This window comes from Quercus suber, unplaced genomic scaffold (assembly GCF_002906115.3).
Source record: "Quercus suber isolate HL8 unplaced genomic scaffold, Cork oak 2.0 scaffold_9, whole genome shotgun sequence".
Taxonomy (NCBI): domain Eukaryota; kingdom Viridiplantae; phylum Streptophyta; class Magnoliopsida; order Fagales; family Fagaceae; genus Quercus; species Quercus suber.
The window spans coordinates 463,987-486,314 of NW_027069475.1; the positions used below are offsets into that span (position 1 = coordinate 463,987).

Genomic DNA, 22,328 nt, shown 5'->3' on the forward strand with positions numbered 1-22,328 from the left:
TCTTGTATTTTTTTTTAAGAGAGAAATATAAAAGTTAAGTAAAATTACATATTTAACTCTATTTTTAACATAGATGAGTTATGAAATTCTGAGTAAGTTAACCGGCTAAAGTTTTAGCTTATATTTTATCATAAGTTGTAATTTGCACTTTTTCTTTTTAACTTTTTTTTCTTTGAGTTTGGCCTGGTTGATGGGTTCAACTGTTCAAGTCCAATTTTGACCTGCTCTAGACTAATAAGAGGGTGTTGGGTGAGTGTTTCTAAACAATAATTTTTAATTTTTAAACAACATTTCAAATATTTTTACGTACTTTTTTATTCATACATATTTTCACAAAAGTTTTCAAACAATAATTTTCAATTTTTAACCGCATATATCAAACGGCCTAAATGTCTTGCATCTTACCTTGAGAAGTCCCACCTTTAACTGAAATAGACAAAAAGCCTCGAAGATCTCCTTCCCACTGGCCACTCCCCATCCTCTTCTTTTTTTCCATTTTCCTTATTTTGTAATCTCAAATTCCAAAATTGTAATCTCTTATTACAAAAGATCATCACGTGCATTGATTCTCAAAGAAGAAATTCTAGTTTTTACATTGTCAAGTAAGACTCTGTTCTGGAAATAATTTGTGCTTCATTTTATTATTGTTTTCATCAATATTGTTATGATTATTACTATCAGTTCATGCTTCATAACTCAAACCTAATACCCCCACCTTGTAAATAAGGAAAATGTTTTTCTATTCTTTACTTCTTCTTTTTTAATCTCCTGTATGGGAACAAAATTGTTGTTCTCAAAGCTGTAATCTAAGAACTAAATCATTTTTTACACATGCATGCAACAGATCATTCTTTGCTAATTCCACTACATTTGTTGTACTTGAGGGAATGAAAGCACGCAATGCTGATGTGACCATTTACAAATTAGATACTTATAACCAGATATGTTTACAAACTTTAGAAAATGAAGACAATTTTTAAATAAAAAAAAGAAAAGAAAAGAAAAAGAAAACGATGGCCGTAGTCTTTAACGCATCACAAGCACAATTCTTCTATAAATTCACTCTGCCATCAATAATAGTTGTTAGTTTTTTGACGCATCACCAGTTCTTCTATAGTTTCTGAATGGTTTTCAATTTATTTTTGACTTATCATCAGAGCACGATGGCAGAGGTAATCGTAAGCAGGGTGATTTCATTTGCTACTGAGCTGATCGGCAATGCTTGGGGCTGCGAGGAGGAGCTAAGAGGGCTTGGTGAATCATTAACCATGATTCGAGCTGTTTTGACTGATGCCGAGAGAAGACAAGTGAGAGATGATTATGTGAAGCTTTGGCTCCGTAAGCTTGAAGATGTTGCTTATGAAGCTGACGATGTGCTGGACGAGTTTATATACGAGAATCTCCGGCAAAAGATAGAGGTCGAAAACAAAAGGAAGAGAAAGGTAAACTTCCTCGACCCATTTATTTTCAGTCTCTCCATGGCGAAAAAAATTAAGGCTGTTCAGGAAAAACTAGCAGAAGTAAATGGGTTGGCAAATGGGTTGGCAAATGGGTTTGGACTTGCTAGAATATTGTCAGTAGATTCAAATGTTGAGATTGTTCCAACTAGAGAGACAGACTCCTTTCTTGATCATTCAGAAGTTGTAGGAAGGAAAAGTCAAATTTCAAAAATAGTGAGCTTGCTGACTAGTGCAACCAATCAACAACTCGCCGTCATTCCTATAGTCGGCATGGCTGGTTTGGGAAAGACAACTTTTGCAAAACTAGTGTACAATCATGAGCTAGTAAAAACACATTTTGATAAGACAATATGGGTATGTGTCTCTGATGATTTTAATGACAAAAATATTTTAAAAGGGATTCTTGAATCCCTTACCAATAACTCATGTCTTTCAGTAAGTAAGAATACAGTACTTCAAAACCTTCAAAAAGAGTTGCAGGGGAAAAAATATCTTCTCATTCTTGATGATGTATGGAATGAAGATCTGGTACAATGGGATACATTAAGGGTTTGTTTGTTAGGAATTATGTCAAATACTGGAAACAGTATCATTGTTACAACCCGTAGTGACAAGGTGGCAGAAATCATGGAGACACATCCCCGGCATCACTTAGAAAGACTACCCGAGGCAGAATGCTGGTACATAATCAAGAAAAAATTATCTTCAATTCCATTAACTCCAGATTTGGAGGCTATTGGATATGAAATTGCCAAAAAATGTGGAGGGGTCCCATTAGCAGCAAAAGTCCTTGGAGGGACAATGGCTCGTAAAAAAGTCAAAAATGAATGGTTAGCAATTCAAAACAATGAAATTTGGAATTACCCACATGTTAGCCATGAAATGTTACCAATATTAAAATTGAGCTTTGATCATCTGCAATCACCATCTCTTAAAAAATGCTTTGCATATTGTTCAATTTTTCCTAAAGATTACATGATTGCAAAGGAAGAGTTAATTCAGTTTTGGATGGCTGAGGGGTTCCTTCAACCATCTCAAGGAAGTTGTGTGGTAATGGAGGATATTGGTAACATGTATTTTGATATCTTGTTGGCAAATTCCTTATTTCAAGATGAGAAAAAGGATGAGTTTGATAATATTACCATTTGCAAGATGCATGATTTGGTACATGATCTTGCACTCTCAGTTTCAAAATCTGAGACCTTATTTTTGAATAAGGATTTGGAGGGTGACATCAGTCACATACGATATTTATTTATCGAATCTGATGGAAAAATTGTACCAAGAATTCCATCTTCAAAAGATGATGTTAGGAGATTGCGCACATTTGTTTCTAAAAATGTTGTGCTTGGCAACACGTTATTAAATTTTAATTGCTTACGTGTTCTGAAATTAAATGGAAACTCTATAAAAGAATTGCCAAGTTCAGTTGGCCTTTTAATACATTTGAGGCTTCTCAGCGTAGCAAGTTTATCCATCAGAGCATTACCAAAGTCCATCACCAAACTCTACAATTTGCAAACTTTAAGAATCGAAGGTTGCCGAAATGTCAGAGAGCCTCTTGAAGATCTAAAACAATTGATAAACTTAAGGCATATTTATATCCCTCATGAATTTAATGAAAAACTTAAGGATATAGGACAATTGACGTGTCTACAAACATTGCGATGTTTTATTGTGGGTCAAGATGCAGGTCATCGGATTGAGGAATTGGGATGCTTAAATCAACTTAGAGGAAAATTAAACCTCTGGAATCTAGAGCATGTGAGAGATAAAGAAGAAGCCCGAAGAGCAAATTTAGAAGAAAAGGCCAAAATATATGAGTTGAGATTTTACTGGACGAGACGGGGATCGGAAAGAGAAGGCAACCACGAGAATGATGAAGAGGTGTTGGAAGGTCTCAAGCCTCACCGATATTTGAAGAGCTTAGCAATTGATGACTTTGGAGGAAAGAAATTCCCATCATGGATGTTGACAAGCCTTGATGCTTGGGATGGAATTCTGCTATTTGGCAATTTAATTGAGATCAGATTTGGGAATTGCAGAAAATGTGAGGTTCTTCCCACTCTTGGGCTTCTACCCCATCTTAGGGTTCTTACAATACTAGGAATGGATGGTGTAAGACGTATAGGAACTGAGTTTTACAGTAACTATAATAATGGAAGTGATGGCACTGTATTGTTCCCAGCTTTGAGAAAACTTGATTTGAGTAGAATGCCCAATCTAGAGGAATGGGCGGATGTGATGGAGCCAGCAACAACAACAGGCCTAACGGTGTTTCCTTGCCTTGAGGAGTTGAGCATTCAATTTTGTAACCAACTGAAAAGTGCTCCATGTCTTTTTTCGAGTCTTAAGAAATTACACATTAGGGACATGTGTAGCACGACATTTGAAAACATTATCAGCAAGCTTACCACACTCACGTCCCTCGAGGTTTGGAATATTTCAGGACTTGCTTGTCTGCCAGAGAAGTTATTGCAAAACAATGCGAGTCTCATGTCTCTGACGATAGGGGGATGGGCCGATTTGGAGTCCATCGTGTCACATGAGGATGTATGGGCCTTCTGCACCTCTCTTCGATCGCTTAAAATAAAAGTCTGTTGGAAATTACAAATACAAGGTGTCCCATCCCATCTTCAACGCTTGGAGATAAATGGGTGTGTTATTCTACCTACTGGGCTACAATCATGCACGTCTCTTACCCTACTAGAGATTCAGCGTTGTGATAAATTGAAATCCATTCCAAATCTAGGACAATTGCATTCTCTTACCCAATTAAAAATTAGGTATTGCGATAATCTGATATCAATACCTGATTTAAGAGGATTGCATTCTCTTATCGAATTACAAATTTGTCATTGTCCTAAATTGACGAGTCTCCCAGAGGGTTTAGAATCTCTCACCCGCTTGAAGACTTTGGCGATTGGCAAGTTTTGTAAGGAGCTGGATGATTTCCCGAGTCTCGTTTCTATCGAACACTTGCACGCATCCCTGCAACATTTAGAATTGAGAGGGTGGCCTAAACTTAAGTCCATACCGGACAATATTCAAGTCTTCACTGCCCTTAAAAGTCTCTTCATATCTCACTTTGAAGGCATGGAAACTTGGCCTGAGTGGTTGACCAAGCTTTCTTCTCTTCAAATTCTGGAAATCTTCCGTTGCTCCAAGTTAAAGGAATGTTGTGCAATTGGTGGAAAAGAGCGGTACAAAATTGCCCATATTCCAGATATCAGAATCTATTAAGCGAACAAGCGGTATGTGTAGTCAAATCCACTTATCATACTCTCATTTAAATCGATATTATATTCTTAATTGCCTCCAATTCTTTTCTCTTTTTAAGTTTCCGCGAAATTCTTTTGTTTTTTTTTTTAAATGTTTTGGCAATTTCTGATTAGATCAATTAAAGTATCCTGGATTGCGTATTCTATTCTCTTCTATCATTGAATTTAATATTCGGTAGTATTTTTATAAAATTATTTTGGCATGATTAGATTACTGTTGGACAAACCTTCATAAAATCTGAACATTGGGATGGATACAACTTACAATTTAGGCGTGGAGGTATCTAATTTTCCAACCAAACTTGTTTTTTCCTCTGGTTTTGCTATTAAAATTTATAACGTACTCCCACTCCCACTACTATTTTGTAATTTTATTTAACCATTCAATTATTAGTGGATTTAAAATTTTAAGAGCTTATCTCTCTAATCTCTTTAAGAGATAAGCTCTTAAATTTAATTATATAATTTTTTTTAAAGACCTTATAAACTGTAGAACTTTGTAAAGTCAAAAGCAATACTTGCATTTGAAGTTTTCTTTGTATAAAATTTTCCCATGTTTTTTTGTTCTTTGTGAATTAAAACTAATTATTTTCTGTTACTAATGACCCTAACATTCTGCTCTAGTAGAAACGGATGGTTTCATACAAGACCTGATCGTGGGTTAACATTTTCTCTCCTCAAGAGGTCCAATTCCCTTGCTAAAGAGATGTTCTCTGGTGTTAGAAGTTATTGGTCAAGAATTTTTTAGAAGTTATTGCCAACGTGATACTCACTTTACAGCAAAAGCTAGATATTGCTTATTGTGGTTGCTGCCAGAGTGGCTAACAATTGCACAGAGTCTAGTGGGGGTGTCAATTTGATTCCTATCTGATTGGAGTTCATTAAAATTTTGTGAGTTCCCCCAAATCTCATCGTCTATTCTTCTTATTTCTTTATTTCATCTACTGTTTTCTGAAATTGTTGATATTATGGAATGTACAATTTGCTATAGTCGTTGGACTAACTTCTCTCTTCAACATTTGGTACTTATAGGATGCAAGGACCTTACTTATCTCCCTAAAGTGGATTTCATGCGTTTGATCACCAAATTGCTATGCCTATCCATTCATAACTGTCTCAAAGTTAAATAAATAGAGGTGTTGAGGGCGACAACACATCCTAGTCCAAAGATGGGGAATGGTTTGAAAAGAGGAATCTGTTTGAAGTTCACATATATACTATTACAATAGTATGTGTGGTATGTTTTCTTAAACTTAATCCTCATCTCTTCTTTGATGCTTTACCTTAAATCAACCAATTCTATTCATAATTGCCCTACTTTCATCCTATCTCAGTTTAGTTTCCCCCAATCTTTTTCTTTGTTAATGAACTATATTGTCTTGATGTGCAGGTGCTAGTGACAACATATATATTGTATTCAGCTGGAAGAACAATTTGACTAATTCAATGGAGTTTAGTAGAAGTTCTTTAAAGTTGGTAAGATTTTCTTCTCTTCTCATTTATGAAGTATTATATGAATCCAACAAATATACTATTCATGCCAAAGATCCCCTCTTCCCTATCACTTTTCCTACAACATATACAAACCTGTTGCATAGAAAAAGGAAAAGAAAATTTTGTCAATCCAAAATATTCTATGAATTTCTTTTGATATGATTAGTGTTGGTAGTATTTTATTAGTACAACTAGAGCAAGAACTTAAGAAATTTAATATTACTTATATCCCAACAATTGGGACCACCATATTGTAATAATACAATACAATTTATGCTTGAAGGTAACTAAACTTGGCAAATCATCACTGTCCTCATCTTTTTCCTTTGTTTATTCTATCTAAATTGTTGACATGTATCGTCTCTCTTATGAATCTAGCAACATCTTGTGTTCTTTATTTAGCCATTCAATCATTGAACACCAATGGGCATATACATTAAGCTTTTGCATTTAGAAACTTCAAAAGCTAGCTAATTAAATTGAGCATTAGAGATTGTAAGTTCATACAAAAGCTCCTTGTGTGCAAAACAAAGTGAAGGATTTCTTCAAATTAAAGAGGGAATTATTATTCCTTTTCTTGATTATAGACTTTCTCAGTTTTTCCAAGTTACTGAATGCTTAAGTGAGTCTTTTATTCAGGATGGGTTCAAATTTTGAAGAACTTGAGGAGTTTTGCTCTTTCATACTCCAGAAACTAGACTAGTGAGTGAGCTCAATAGAATAAATTCTTCAAGTTTTTGGTTTTGGCTATTAAACCCTGGCCACATACATTAATAGCAATAAACTAAGGAATCTTTTGTGCTTGTTTCATGTGCTACAACTATGTTTTCATATGAGATGGTTATTCAGAATAATCATTACATATTATAATCCTTTTTCATAGTTGGGTAACGTTCCTTTTGCATTTGTGGAATTATAATTGTTTTTTCTATTACTGATGGCCCTAGTATCCCATTGTAGAAGAGAAGATTCTACTTAGGAGCAGCATATGGCAATCATGATTCCCTAAAGCTGATGCATGTGCTCCCATTCTATGCCTCACCACATTATGCAATCTATTAGATATTTTATTGTCCAAGATTTTCATCATTAAAAGGAAGGATGAGCTGAAGGTAATGCCCCGGGTTTTCCAAGATTGTCATCTAAAACAGATTGACTGCTTTGTCATCCACCTAGTAGCATCTTGAAGCTCATGTGATATCACAAAAAGCTGGTGGTGAGTCCGTCCATAACTGGCTTTCTGCTCTGTCTTTCTCTAATACTAGTATGTATTTTTTTCATATAAGAATGAATTATCAAAATTTCATTCATAAATTATTTGTTATTTCTTCCATAATATATTCACTTTCTTCAAGCTTTTCTCATAATTTGGGCATAATGTGTCTGTAGGAAGACTTGGTTCTTGAATTTCAACCAAGGTCTGCTAATGCGTGAACAGGTTTGTTTACTTAAGCTATCTAACTCTCTTGGAAAGGTTTTTTTAATTTCTTTTTTATTGCCCTTCCCCCAATATAATATAATGCATGAAAAATGATTTTTTTTTTCTTTTCAATTTTTTTTTTTTTAATAAATGCTTGCATAAGTGTCATGGATAAAGTTTAAATTCACACAAAATGATTGATATTTTCCCAATATTATATTGTTCTTGAGCTTCAGCCAATTATCAGATTTGCTTTTGTACTTTTAACAATTGGCCCAGTAATTGCTCTCTTTTCTTGAAATCTAGCTTTTCAATTGTAGTTCAAAGTTCTAGCATTATATTTATTACCGTTTGTGCATTCTAAGTTCAGAAAAGTATACATAGCAAAGGGAAAAGGGAAATTAAGGATCACCGATGTCATATTCAAAAATGAAAAATAGACGCTTTACATCAATTCTAGCCATAATGTGCTCTTTTTTGATGAAATCCATGCCAGTGAAAAGAAGGAATAAGATATTTCCTGCTGAACTTAGTCATGGCGTTAAGGATAGGAACAATTAGATTTCTTCCCCTACTTATTACAAATTCCAGGACCTACAAAATTTTGAGGTGAGTTTGTAAGTTTAGATGTCATTTTATCTTTATTATATTGATACCCATTTATATCATCAGTTTGCGTCATTAATATTGATTGTGTTGGGGTGGAGAAGTTTTGTATCTCTTCAAGTAATGAATTACAGGGACAAGAATGCCCCTACCTTCCAGTAAAGATGGAGTGCAATCCCTCTCTTTGGACGTGTAAGTGGAAGATTGGACACAGTAGTTGAAGGTTTATTCTAACTTATACACTTGTGAAGCCTTAGATTACAGTCAAAACTTTTTTTTACTGTTCACTTTGAAAAGGAGAGAGAAGTAGTCAGAGTGGACCAAGGATAAAAGATTGTTCCCTTTGAATCACAATAGATGGACTTTTAAATTGATTTCATTGCTTCTTTGTTATTCACTAAAATTTGCGAGTTTTTTCTTTCTCTTCTATTATCTCTCTTTCAAAAAATTTTATTATCACTGTTTCCTTTTTTTTATTTTCAATTTTGTGTACTATTTACTAAATTTTTTGTTCCCTTTCAAATTCATTGTTGCTTTATATTTCAGTGGCAAATTGACAGCAGTGGGGAGTTTGATGACTCTGTGCGAGTTATATGGAATTCTTCAAGGTAATGTAATTTGCTCTTTTCCATGTTTTTCATTTTGTAACTTTTTTTCTTTTCCATTTTCTAATCACAGACACGGATCTATTATTGGTAGCGTTTCAAAACCTAAAGCTGAGACTCTGTGCTATTTCGCACTTTAGAGCATTAGCATCTGCTATTTTTCAAAATCTAAGTTTTCTCTATTACTAAAGATTCTCATATTCTGTCAAATGGGGAAAAGAGAATGCGCTGAATTGCATACTCATTATGATTTTTCAGTTACATACTCTGTATTGTGGTGTTATCTGACTTTGGCAACATAATCTGGATCCATAGAAGAATGAAAAATTATTTGTTGAATTGTTGCAGGAACTTGCACAATTTTTTTTTCTCTTTGTTCGAAGGTTGTCTGACATTTCCGGTTGCACACAAATCAAACATTATGTGGGTGGTGACCTATGCTCAAGTTGCTGGCTTGTCTTTTTCAACAAGCGTAAGTAACATATTTGAAAATCAAAGAGTTGACAAGAGTGGATGCCTTTCCACTATAGTTGGAGAACCTTTCATTTATTTGATGAGCTATCTTTAAACAGATGCAACTTGCAAGAAGCTGAGATTTCTATCAACAGCGGGAAGGATGTGGTACCTTACTAAATAGCAGATGCTGGAAATACTTCATTTCCCAATTAGAGTTCTTGTACTTCAGCATAGATAATTTAAGATTGTAAATATCTAGATAAAATTTTGAGTTTTGATCCCTAATCTAAGCTCTAAAGAATCTAAAATTGGTATTTTTTTTTCCTCAAATGTCCTTTTTTTTCAATATTTCACTTTGAAATAGAATAGCTTATGCACTTACTTTTTTTAATAGTTTCCTTAGAATTTTTGTTTGCTCATATAGTGCAACATATTTTGCTGCATAGCATACTTAGATTTTCAAATTTCCTCCCTGCAACAGAAATCAAGTATTTTCATTTGAAAAATCAATTCATAACTTCTTGAGATTGTGTGTGTGTGTGTGTGTGTGTTGTGTGTTTATTCTGGGCTACCAACAATATATTGATTGGGGCTCTTTAGTTTCTATTATATTGTCTTCATTTGTTAAGTTTTGACTTCTCAATTTTGGATTAATTAGGGCTCTTTAATTATTCAAATTTCAGACTTCACCAAAGTTTGTTGATGTTCTGAATTTATATGAGGTTAATTTTGAACTTGAGAAATAATCAATGAAAAATTATTTATTCTATTTTAATTAGACTTGTGGACGAACTTTTTGGTTTACTGTACAGTACAATATAAGGAAGTACGACTTGAAATTCAAAACAAATTGAATAAGAGGGTTAGATTATTTTTTGAGATCAAATTATAACGTTCAATAATTTTTCATTGATTGGGAGGGTTGTATTACTTATGATTGAATTGCTTCAAGATTTTCGTGATTCTCAACCTACAATAATTTTATTGTCTTGAGTTTTCTTTCTTTTTATTTTTTCCTCAAAAATTTCTTTTTGCAGGTCAACTGGAACCATTACTTGTATCTGCAATTGTTGATTGGGTATATTCAGTTTCACCATCGACAATGCATCAAGTAAGGCCTAGGCTTCCCTATGGTTTAGACTTTATGCCATGGTTGCTTCCATTTCCTATCTTTATAATCAGAAATAGCTCTTTTTTTTTCTTGAATATGTTCAGTTTCTGACAATTCATCCCCTTTTCAAATCTTATATTATGACTCCCTAACTTAAAGTTGCCGTAGCAGTGACTTCAACACTTTTCAGGATTCTGAGGTAGGCATCTGTGATTAGCCTTTCATACTGTTATCATCATACATATCTTTATTTGAATATTCAATCTTTAGAAATAATCAATGACAGACTATACAATTTTATCTTTAGAATTGTGCAAGAAATTGAAGAGCCCAATAAGGAAGAACAACTTGAAACTCAAATTTGATGCATTTTTTCCTGAGATCAAGTTATGGATTTTGGTAAGCAATATTACTATTCTCAAGTTTTCTTTCTTTTTTTATTTATTTATTTTTATCTCTGAGAATTTTCAGATAATCATTTCGAATAATATTGGATAGGCAATGACTTCAGCACTTTTATATATTACATCTGTGATTAGTCTACTTACATATTAATGATCAATTGATCATCATATATATCTCGATTTGAATGTTCAATCTTGAGATATAATCAATTACAAACTATGAAATTTTTTTGTTAGACTTTTGGCAGAAGATAAAGTTCCCAATAAAGAGGAGAAAGTCGAAATTTGAATGTGATTCACTTTTTGTCAAAGATTAAGTAATGGGTTTTCGTAAGCCATTTTACCATTCCTGAGATTTCTTTTTCTTTCTTTCTTTTTTTTTCTTTTTTTCTTTTTCTTTTTTATCCCTGAAAATTTTCTAATGATCATTAGTTGGCCTTAAGAATGATGATTGTATTTTCCAGGCCTTATTGCCCAAACATAGAATGGATAGCTAATGTGTTCCACTTGTTGAACAGGATTCTATGGTCAGTCCACAATCCTTGGATGCTGAAGGAATCCATGGTGTGATCTCATAGTTCCTACAAGTTGGCTCTGGGTTGTTGACAACCAACAATATAATGTGAGGCTTAGCTTTTACACCATAGTTACTTCCATGTCCTATCTATATACTAAGCAGTGGATCTCTTTTACTGAACAGAATTCGTGGTAGTTCATCCACCTATCGAATCTTATGTTGTTATCATGGCCTCATAGAGCCCTTTGTTCCAGTGACTTCAACATTTTATTGGACATCGAGGTATACATATGGAGATTGGCCACCTTATACACATTGATTTCATTTCAAAAATAAGATCTTCTACATCTCTACCAAAGCATTGAATAATACTAACATCAATTAATCTTTGCAGTCTTCTCTTTTCATCAGCCTTCTTGTCCTAACTTAAGAGGCCAACTTGTTTGGGTGCCCTAGTTCATACAAATGTTCAGAGGATATTTCCATAAAGTTAGTAGATAAGGTAATGGACGTATATCTCTGGAAGTTGACTTATATTTTTTGTTGTTCAATTAGTAACATATGGTTTAGACATTGTATTACTAACAAATGTGGCTTTAAATTTCTAACAATTAAGTCAGTTATGACTAAAACTGAAATGTGTTAGTTCGAACTACCACTATGTTGATAGATTCTGATGACTTTTGCATTCCTTCATCTTTTGAAGGGGAAAAGAGCGAGGTGCACAACAGTGGTTGAACTAGAAGGCATTCTTACATTGTTTTGACTTTCCTGAGTAGCTCCATATATGCATGACCATGCTGGCTTCTTTGAATTGAACTTCTGATAAATGGGTGAGTCTTTATTCTTGTGAACGAGTTGGACCAATTCTGACATTGGTTATACAAAGCGCTAACCAAAAATAGAATACACAGATTCTACACAGTGTTACACAGGCCATCAAACAACATAGCCATTCCAAACATGTTCTGCTGTCTCGCTTTCAGCTTTGACATCAACCATCATTGAAACTTACTCTGAACTAGAGGTTGTCCTTAGCAAGAAAGAACTGGAGTTCTCAAGATTACATGCCAAGTATATGGATCATGATCAAAAGCTTGAACAGTGTTTCTGCCTTTTATTAATATTGAGAAATTTTTCCTGAGATGATCTTAGTTTTCATAGTAGGTCATTCTATATAAGTAACGTTTTATCAGGAATACTTTGTTTTGTACTTGTAAGTTGTAATCATTTTCAAGTTGTTATTCATTTTCAAATTGTGTTTCCTGTTAGACTATAAAAGGTCCAATTAACTCTTTGGCCACCATGATTAGACTAATAAAAGGGTAACAGATGGATTTGCAGTACATTCCAATATTCAAAATACTTTAGCTGTTACAATGTTAAGCCTTATAAGACACATTTGATGGGGCATCATCTCCCTATTTTTAGGCAATGCCCAACACAAAATCATAATGCAAAATCTCCTAGCAACATTTGGAATGGTAGGGTATTTTGAGCAACAGTTTTCAGTGTTTAAACAATATTACATGCATTTTTACACACTTTTTCACCTACACATATTTTCAAAAAATACAAACAACATTACTAGAGCAACCTAATCTAACTTTTGAAATTTTGGGAGATCCAAACGTTACCTAAACAACAGAATCTCACCAAAAATTTTCAGACATTTCTCTTCAAATGCCAAGAATTAGGATTGAACCAAACATCCATTCTCCACTTTTGACACCAAGCTTGTATCCCATTTAGAGGGAATTTTAAGCATATATGAATATGGCAATTCAAAATGACATGAGATATTATAATAGAGAGATGCACTTGAACAATTTACCAACATTGAAATTAAAAATTAATAAAAAATTTGCAACAAAAATTATTACAACAAATGGGACATCAAATTATTACAGCAAAGCAAACTACAAAGGTGCGTACACACAAATTATCATAGCTTTAAAGTTATCAGTACTGTCATTAGGTTACCAATTTTCTACATTTTACTCATGACTAGCCAAAGATACAGTACTTGTGAACATCTTTTCTTGAATCACTTAATGGAAGAAACTTCAACACTAATGACGCCTATAATGCAACAAAAATTACAAACAGAGAAACAATTGTGACAAACTGGCCTGCACTTTTTTTTTTTTGGATAAGCAAGAAAAAGAGGGAGAATAAAAGTTTCAAATTAGTGATGTGGGGGGTAAAAGCCCACCCTTATGTATTGGGCCTAGGGCCCTATTTGAAAATTACTGTTTGCCCGAAGAGAAGAGAGTGGTTGAGAGGGAGCACATGTGGAAGAGATACCTGGAAATGAACGAGGAGCACAGTCCGAAGAGAGCACCAGCTGTCCGAAGAGCATATTCTCCTCCAATATAGCAAGTCTCGATCAAACAAATACCCAGGAGGTTCAAGTGATCTTCCTAGCAACTCCAATGATAAAGATAAGCTTTAGGCATGTCTAGAGATGATAAGAACGAAGAAATATCTAAAGGAAAAAGCTGCTACCACCGTATTTAATACACTGCATCAACTTTTCTGACCGCATTTATGTGGAGAAGACCCCTAAACAGTGTAATCTCAGTTACCACCACTCACAGAGAGCTAAAGAAGATACTTGACGTGACATATACTCAAGTGAATACATAGATGAAGAACAAGTGGACGATAGAGATGATGGGGAAGGATGCTATATAAAGGGAAGAGGCCTCTGATAATGGGGGATCGGAAAAAAAGAAGAATAAGAGTTAGAGAAAGACTTTACTATTGCCCTAAGAACTGTAATCACTGTTCAATCAATAATATATCTCTTCGGACATCAATTCATTTTGTTTTTACGTGTATCTTCATGCTGGTTCACACTTGGATGTTGTAGTTAATCGTTGCCAAGTTCACAATCAATCTAGCTCTTTCACCTGCTCTCTACAAATTTATTGTTTTGGGCTTGGGTTACAAATCCTAACCCTACAAGTGACATTTGTTTCATGCGGCATAATTATTTTTCTTTAGGTTAAAAATAGTGTGAGTTAATATGACTCTTCCACGATAACTAGAATGGCATCCCCCAAAGAATTAATTTGGGAATGTAGTGTAAGATATACTGATATTAAAAAATTAGAATAATAATCATAAAAAATAAAAATGAATTGAAGATGTGAGTTTAATTTGATTTCAATTAAATTGTTGCTTATGAGGGCCATGTCCATTCTTCGACTTTTTTACAATTAATATCTTTTAATATTCATAGTATAAGTTTTTAGGATGCTACCAATGTATGTACTTGGAACATTCCCCTTAAAAAAATGATAAAAAGACTTTTCACAATATTTTTTTATAATAGTAATTTTAATCAATTAGAAATAATTGTACAATGATTTTGGATCAGAATTAAAGAATACAGGAATTGTTGTCTACACTCTCCTGCCCTTATGAGGAGAAAAAACCAATACAAAGTCTAAAAATTCACAAACTAGAGTAGAGAGTCAACACTCATCTAGTGTTATCCAACAAAATGAAGTCCTAACAAAACCAGAATCCATTCTCTCAATAGTAGGGATGGCAATTTTTGCCCGACCCGCAGGTACCTGGCCCGGCCCAACCCTAATGGGCCGGATTTTACCCGGTCCGATTAAGAATAGGGTCAGGTATGGTTTTTTAAAAAAAAACCGAAACGGGTCTAGGTTTTATCAAAAAAATCTGAAACCCGACCCGGATATAACCCGATTACCTTGAAATTACCAAAACCCCCTATATATATATATAGAGCTATAACAAACCCTAGAGTCCCTTATTTCTTCAGTCATTGCCTCACGCCTCCCTCAATCCCTCCTCACCCTCAATCCCTCATTTCAGCTCACTCACTCTCAGTCACTGCCTCACACACACAGCCTCCCTCACTCTCAGTCGCTGCCTCACGCACACAACCTCCTTCACCCTCACTCAGCGCCTTACCCTCACACAGAAGCACGCTCACGCCTCACGCCTCACCTCTCAGCCTCCTCCTTTCTCTCTTTCTCAAGATCTTTGCCACCCTCTCAGCTGCCTCACCTCTCAGCCGACATGTCGTTTCCTGACTAGTGCTACCCTGCGACAATCTATGCAACCTAGCCTCAGCTGCACACTCCGCCGCAGCGCGTATGTCGCTCAGCGACATCGACGCTAGTATCAGATACGAAAGAAGCTTGATTGTGTTTTTTGTTTGTGATTTGTGTTTTTTTTTTTTAGTAAAAAATTTGTATTAACAGAGGAGCAAAAACAAAAAGCTGTTTATGTTTGGGATTGTGATTTGTATATTTTATTTTTTTGGTGGTGAGAAATCTGTATTAACAAAGAAGTGGAAAAAAAAAAAAAAAACTAATTTGTATTCCTCTTTTTTTTTTTTTTTTTTTTTTTTTTCCTTCATATTTTTAAAGTTGTCGCATCTGGGCCTTAAAAAAAAATTGATTGTGATTAGGCCATGATTTGGTCTGAGAATTAGGCCCAAATTTGGCCTAGCTAGACGGGGCCCATGGGGCCCGGTAGGGGCGGGTCCGGGCTCCGGAAAAAAAACCCGTTTAGTAAATGGGCCAGGTTCGGGCCGTGGGTAGGGAAAAACTCAGCCCAAACCTGACCCGTTGCCATTCGTACTCAACAGAGCAAGTTCTTGCCTCTCTTGCATCTAACTTTTTCCCTAAAACTAGAGTAGGCGTTCTTTTTTTTTTTGCTCCAAATGTTCCACATAATGCACGAAGGAACTACATTCCACCCCTTATTCCAATATGAGTTTGGTTTTCTTCTTCAACATTGAAGCATATCAGACAATGTTCTCAACATCGCCCATCCCACTCCAAACACCACAATGTTCTACAGTAAAACTTGAATGTATAAATAGCTTTTGCTATCAATAACAGGGATACTTCTTCCACGTCTTCGATTTCTGGTATAAACAATTATCAATTAAATAATTTCAAGTTAACAACTCTTGAACTAAAGAGTACAACTGACATACGTAGCCATTCTTTAGTCTTTACATAAAAAAAAGACATAGGTAGCCATATCATCAAACAAGTTGAGGGGTTTAAGCAAATAAAGGTTATGAGATTATTGACAAAAAAATAAAATAAAATTCCTGCAAGCTAGAGTGCTTACCAAGATCAGCTTATGTAAATGGAGGTTACACATATGAAGAATATGCATATTATGTGCAGATCTTCAAATTTTCCTTTACTGAAACCAAAAGAAAATTTTATTTTGATTTGAATAATCAACTCCCATATTTTCTTTAGATTGATTATATATATAGAATTCTGGTCTACCAACAATGAAGTAATTTGGGCTCCTATCGAATTGTCTTTTATTTTGGGTGTTGACTTTCAATTTTTCAGAAATAAAGGTCTTTATTTACTGGCTCAAATTTCTAAGGTAATTTCACAATTTCATGTTCCCTGTTATATGGAATTTTACGAGAAAAAAAAAAAAAAAAAAACCACGTTGACTATATGACTATGAATCTTTTTTTCTTTTCTTTTTTGAGAAAAGACTATGAATCTTAATATGATTTGTTCGGGTTATGAATATATTTGAACTTTAGTTCCAAACTTGAGAAATAATCATGATTATATATTTTGCCATCATTAGAGTTGTAAATGAAATTAAAGTCCGGTCCAGCACTTCGTGGACTTCTAGAACATTAAAGAAGAAAAAAAAATTGGAAGTCATGTTTGTAAAGAAAGAGTAGAATAGTCTTGAAAAGATTGAGACTCCACTAACTTATATAATTTTTTTTTTTAAAGTAAAAACTACTTATAGTAAGTAAATTAGGTTTCCCAATTGAATTGATTCTCAAAAAATAGTTTCTAGTAAAATTCAAACATTTGGTTGTTTTAAAAATATTATTGGAAAAGATAACACTATTCTTATCTTAGTGGTTAAATGCACCTCCTTAAAAAAAAAAAATAAATAAAAATAAAAATAAAAAAAATAAAAAAAATCTGAATAACCTATGTACAAGTTACAGCACTACATCATTTTATTATCATTTTTTTTTAAGAAAGGAATATATTTTAGTTTTAGTTTTACCCAAAAAAAAAAATAGAGAGTAAAATTGAAGGCATGGTTGGTTGAATTACATGTTTGCCACCACTTGTAATTAATTAGAAGGAGAAATTTTTTTTAAGACGGTACTCAATATCAATGAAATTTCATCGAGTACCGAGTAAAATTTGGTCCTCCTTAATTACAAGACCTCCTAGTGTTATTTTTTGTCTTCTTTTTTGTCATTTGGTTTAATTATTGTCATTGTAGAATACAAAGAAATGTCTTTTGCATGTTTATGTATACCTTGTGCTGTTATCTAAAATATTTTATCACCATTCATCAAGGTCTAAACTGGCCGGGTTATTGTTCGGCATTCCCTTCTTTATATCTTGAGGTTCCATACAAACTATAGTTCTTCTCTTTTGCTTAATCCTTGTGCTGCCATATGTAGGCATTGAAATATATTTTCATACCTACAGCTGAAGCAAGAGAAATATGGCAAGCTTCAATAATTTATTAAGCGACCCAGTAATGAGTGTAATTGATAGATTTTGACTATATAAAATTGACAATGTATAATTTTTGTACATGTGTACCAAAATTTGTAATGTTTTTTTGAATCGGCCCAAGCCTGCACTTCATGGACCAAGCCTTCTTGGGGTCTAGTAGGGAAAATTGTTAGGTCTATGTTTAGCTCATTGTGAAGCCTTTGTGCATGACTAAAATACCGTTGGTTTTAGATTAGGGTTTGGTGTGTTTTTTTAAGGAGAGAAAAAAATTGTATTATCACATCTCATATTTTTTCACTGTGAATAGTAAAATCACTATAACTCTGTGGATGTAGACAAATTGCTGAACCATGTAAATATTGTCTTGTGTGATTGCTTTTCTTTAGTGCATATTTTTCTCTATTTTTGCATCTCACAGTTTCCCTACAATATTGTTCAAATAGTGATATCCATAGATACAATCTTATGCACTGTTGGCATTGTTACTATATCACCTTCTGGGCAGGACCATTCTGTTGATCTTGGTAAGAATTTGTACTTGCATGATTGTTAACAATATGGAACTAGCCAACACTGAAGAGTAAAAGACATTTTTTTTTATGGAAGATTGATTGACCAAAGTTGTCGGTCAAATCTGGAAAAAAAAAAAAAAATTGTTCACTCTTTGATGTCCCAGATCTTGGATTGATTGTTAGAGCAAAGCTAGAGTTTAGAGGAATTGGGCATTGAGTGTGACCTAACTCTGTCAAGTTGACTCCGAATATACCCAACCTAATGGTAGAAGTTCTTGATGAGCTATAATGGTGAATTAGCTATGTCAAAAATTGAGTTATGGAATTAACTTCTCCTAGTCATACAGCTTATTAGGCTGTGTATCACTTTTTGATGTTTAGAGATGTACAATGTCTGGATAGTACATAGTAGCTAGCCACGATTCGTCAAACACGTTTGAAGCAATCAAATGTTTTGTATTGATTAGCTTGTACATTTTATGAATATGTTAGTCCTGGAATATTTTCAATTGCTTTAATGAACTTTCCTATGTATACTAAAATGATGCTGTATTTTTTTTCCCAACTTTTTTGGATTTTGGCCTTTTTGAGTTGATTGAGATAAAAGTGGTCAAAATTTGTAATACTTGAGGTGAAAATTATTCAAGCATAATTTTGCATGCTCACACATGTTTACATTTTTTGTAAATGCATGTGAATATGAGAAATTCAGACTTTTTTTCTTTTTTGAGAAAGAGGGAGGAGAAATTCAGACTTAGGTTTCAGTTTTGTGACTCATTATTTTCTAAATGGTAGAAATCCCATTAACATGCCTTTCTTGTTCTTCATAAATATAGATTTTCAAAATTCTAATCATATTGTGACTTGATTTTTTATATTTGTATATCGCATATAATATCATATATTTTATTGATTTACAATCAAATTGGCCACACTAACAAGATTTGTTTTAGTTTTGGTCATATAACCCTATGGATAAAGTCTTTATCCATATAATGATAGAAGGATATAGATGAGACAATCAAATGAAACAATTAAAGAGAAAAAGTCCATAAATAAAAAATAAAAAACAAAATTAAAGAGAAAGAAGACAAACATAATGATCCCCACCAAAAAAAAATGCTGATATATTTTTTAGTTGTTAGACAATATTAGGCCTAATCTCTTAAATTTACACTGGCCCAAAGTAAAGTTACATGCTTTTTTGCTAAATAAATAAAGTTACATGCTTATGGATTAGACATGTAGAATATACATACTAATACAGTCAATACAAATCTTACCATATAGTATAGACACATGTATCCAACGATACATGATCATCCCAACTATACCAATACAAAACTAACAACCATGCACAAAAGACATCTCAGCTAATAGATGATATATCACAACATAATACAACTTGCAACTATTTAGATCAAATAATTTAAACAAGTTACCATGACAAATGAGAAGTTGATCTAAAACATTTAAATAAAAAAATTACCAACGAATTTGTATCCAAGAGGAGTCTGGCAAAGGAGCAATTTCTTGGAAGATGGCAAGCGCTAGTGCAGAAAGTGCAGGATACATATTGTACTATAATGCTATATCAATTCAATCAAGTCATGTACAACTAGTACTAAGTCAAGTGTCTATCTCAATTATAGAAATGAACATATATGACCTCCCACAAGAAAATGATTACATAATCTTGAAGCATTTCTTTTCTCTTCATTCAACTCATAACTTTTGATCGTTTAAGTACAACATCTCATTTTGAGATCAATGCCTAAAATTTTTTATATTTCAATTTGAAAGTAAGTCTTTGGCTTTTTGGGCACCATACATTTCAATACAAGTCCTTTTCTTTTTTCTTAGTCATACTAGTATGTATGACGGCTTTTGCAGCTCATTATCTCTTTTTGAGATTTGACATTTGGTTGAACAATAATGCAAAAACATAAAAAGTGGGAAGATATATAGGCACAAGTCTATGCATGTATCAAAACCTTCAAGACTATTGACTAATCATTCATGATAAGCTTGAAGATCGATTTACAAACAAAATCAAGTCCTTCTTGAGATTATTTGTGTGTGTGTATTCTGGTCTACCAACAATGCATTGATTAGGGCTCTTTAGTTACTTTTATATTGTCTTCACCGTTAAGTTTTCACTAAAATTTTAGATTAATTAGGGCTCTTTCATTATTCATATTCAAGCTTCTACAAAGTTAATTAATGATATGAATTCAAATGAAGTTAGTTTTAAACATGAGAAATACTCGTGACAAATTATTTATTCTATTTTAAACAAATTTGTGGATGACCTTAAAGTCCAGTTTGCTGTACAGAGTGCACTTAAGTATAACTTCAAATTCAAATCAAACGAGAGGGTTAACATCTTTTTTCTTTTGAGATCAAATTATAATGTTGGGTAAGCTGTATTACTCATCATTGGATTACTTCATATTTGCAGTAACATTTATTCTCAAGCTAAGCTAATTTTACTGTCTTCAGTTTTTTTTTTTTTTTTTTTTTTTTTCTCCTAAAAGACTTCCAGTTGTAGGTCAGCTGGAACCATAACTTGAATGTACCTGCAAATGTCAATTGGGTGTATTAGGTATCACTTCGACAACACATCAAGTAAGGCCTAGGCTTTCCCAGGATTTACATTTTTCACCATGTTCGCTTCAATCTCCTATATATATAATCAGAAATAACTCTTTTTTTTTTCCCTAGAACATATAGGATTCCTGACTATTCGTCCACTGTACAAATCCTATGTTATGGTTTCCTAACTTAAAGTCTCTGTAGCAGTGACTTCAACAGTTTTCTAGATTATGAGGTACACATCTAGGATTACCCTTACATATTGATTATGATCATATATATCTCGTTTTGAATGTTCAAATTTTAGTACTAATCAATGGCATAAACTATGATATTCGGTCTTCAGACGTCTGCAAGAAATTGAAGATCCCAATTAAGAAGAGCAACTTGGAACTCAATTTTGATGCATTTTGTTGTTGTCAGAGATCAAGTTATGCACTACGAAATATATCTGGTGACTTGCCATCTTGAACACTTGATTGATTGTTAAGATCATTTCACAGATAATCACTGCTACAAATCTCTGCAAAGAGCATATAATAGTAAGCTTCAATTAATGGACTTTTAGATTTTTGTTACAGTCTTCTCTTATTATCAGTCTTGTTGCCTTAACTATGAGGCCAACTTGTTTGGGTGCTCCATTTCATACCCCTGTATGGAGGGTAATGGACATAGTCTCTGTAAGCTGAATTTTGTTTGTAATTATTCAATTAATACAATATGGCTTAAAACTTAATTTGTATTACTCGGAAATAAGGCTGAAAACTTCTATCAATGAAATCTTCTATAACTAAAAATCTAAAATATTATAGCTGTGCTATTATCTAATTTGAATTGTATTTCCTACACTAAAAGCCTCATTGTCAATAATAAGTTGAAACGAGATACAAGCGGCTTTCTTGCCATAGAATTATGATTATTTTGTGAGAATTTGCAAACTGATTTGAAAAAATTGAGGGAGGTATCACAAATTTAGGGAAAAAGTTAGAACATACTGGTATAAATGCTCAATCTATGCTTACATAAGTTAATTTCGCAGTCTACCCAGAAAAGAATCAGGGATAGTAGCTAATTGCTAATCAAGGTTGAACAAATTTGTGCCTAGTCAATACTTCCAGCTTTAAGCTTTACTATTACTCACTGTAATGCATTTTCTTGTTACGCATATAACCCACTGGAAAATGTAATTCTATTCTTGTTGTGACTGAATCATGTTGAATGTTTGTTTATGCAGGTCTGAAAAGTTGAACGATTTTTACTTAAATGGGTAAATATGAAGTCCACTTCCAGAAGGGAATAGTTAAAAGAGCTGGATACTCACTCTTTAGTGCCACTCTAGTTTT

General features: G+C 33.5%; 2 protein-coding genes across 9 annotated transcripts; both read left to right on the plus strand.

Annotated features, from left to right (window-relative positions):
* The first annotated feature begins 1,163 nt into the window (after positions 1 to 1,163).
* On the plus strand, positions 1,164 to 4,703 carry LOC112040806 (putative disease resistance protein RGA3). The gene has a single exon (XM_024073715.1). The coding sequence runs from the start codon at positions 1,164 to 1,166 to the stop codon at positions 4,701 to 4,703; it is 3,540 nt and encodes a 1,179-aa protein (XP_023929483.1).
* On the plus strand, positions 3,133 to 12,700 carry LOC112040878 (uncharacterized). 8 transcript variants are annotated; one of them, XM_065776572.1, is made up of 15 exons: positions 3,139 to 4,714; positions 5,369 to 5,632; positions 5,774 to 5,978; positions 6,132 to 6,217; positions 7,196 to 7,499; positions 7,625 to 7,673; positions 8,808 to 8,869; positions 9,215 to 9,338; positions 10,360 to 10,433; positions 10,593 to 10,632; positions 10,741 to 10,832; positions 11,356 to 11,459; positions 11,538 to 11,636; positions 11,749 to 11,856; positions 12,061 to 12,700. In XM_065776572.1, exons 6-11 carry the CDS (start codon positions 7,662 to 7,664, stop codon positions 10,756 to 10,758), a joined length of 330 nt encoding a protein of 109 aa, XP_065632644.1. In that variant the 5' UTR covers positions 3,139 to 4,714; positions 5,369 to 5,632; positions 5,774 to 5,978; positions 6,132 to 6,217; positions 7,196 to 7,499; positions 7,625 to 7,661; the 3' UTR covers positions 10,759 to 10,832; positions 11,356 to 11,459; positions 11,538 to 11,636; positions 11,749 to 11,856; positions 12,061 to 12,700. The 8 variants fall into 8 exon arrangements, with proteins under 8 accessions (XP_065632626.1, XP_065632633.1, XP_065632623.1 ...); XM_065776567.1 differs by having other exon boundaries at positions 3,140 to 4,714; positions 7,196 to 7,451; XM_065776549.1 differs by lacking the exons at positions 7,196 to 7,499; positions 7,625 to 7,673 and having other exon boundaries at positions 3,138 to 4,714; positions 12,061 to 12,187; positions 12,269 to 12,700.
* The last annotated feature ends 9,628 nt before the right edge of the window (positions 12,701 to 22,328 follow it).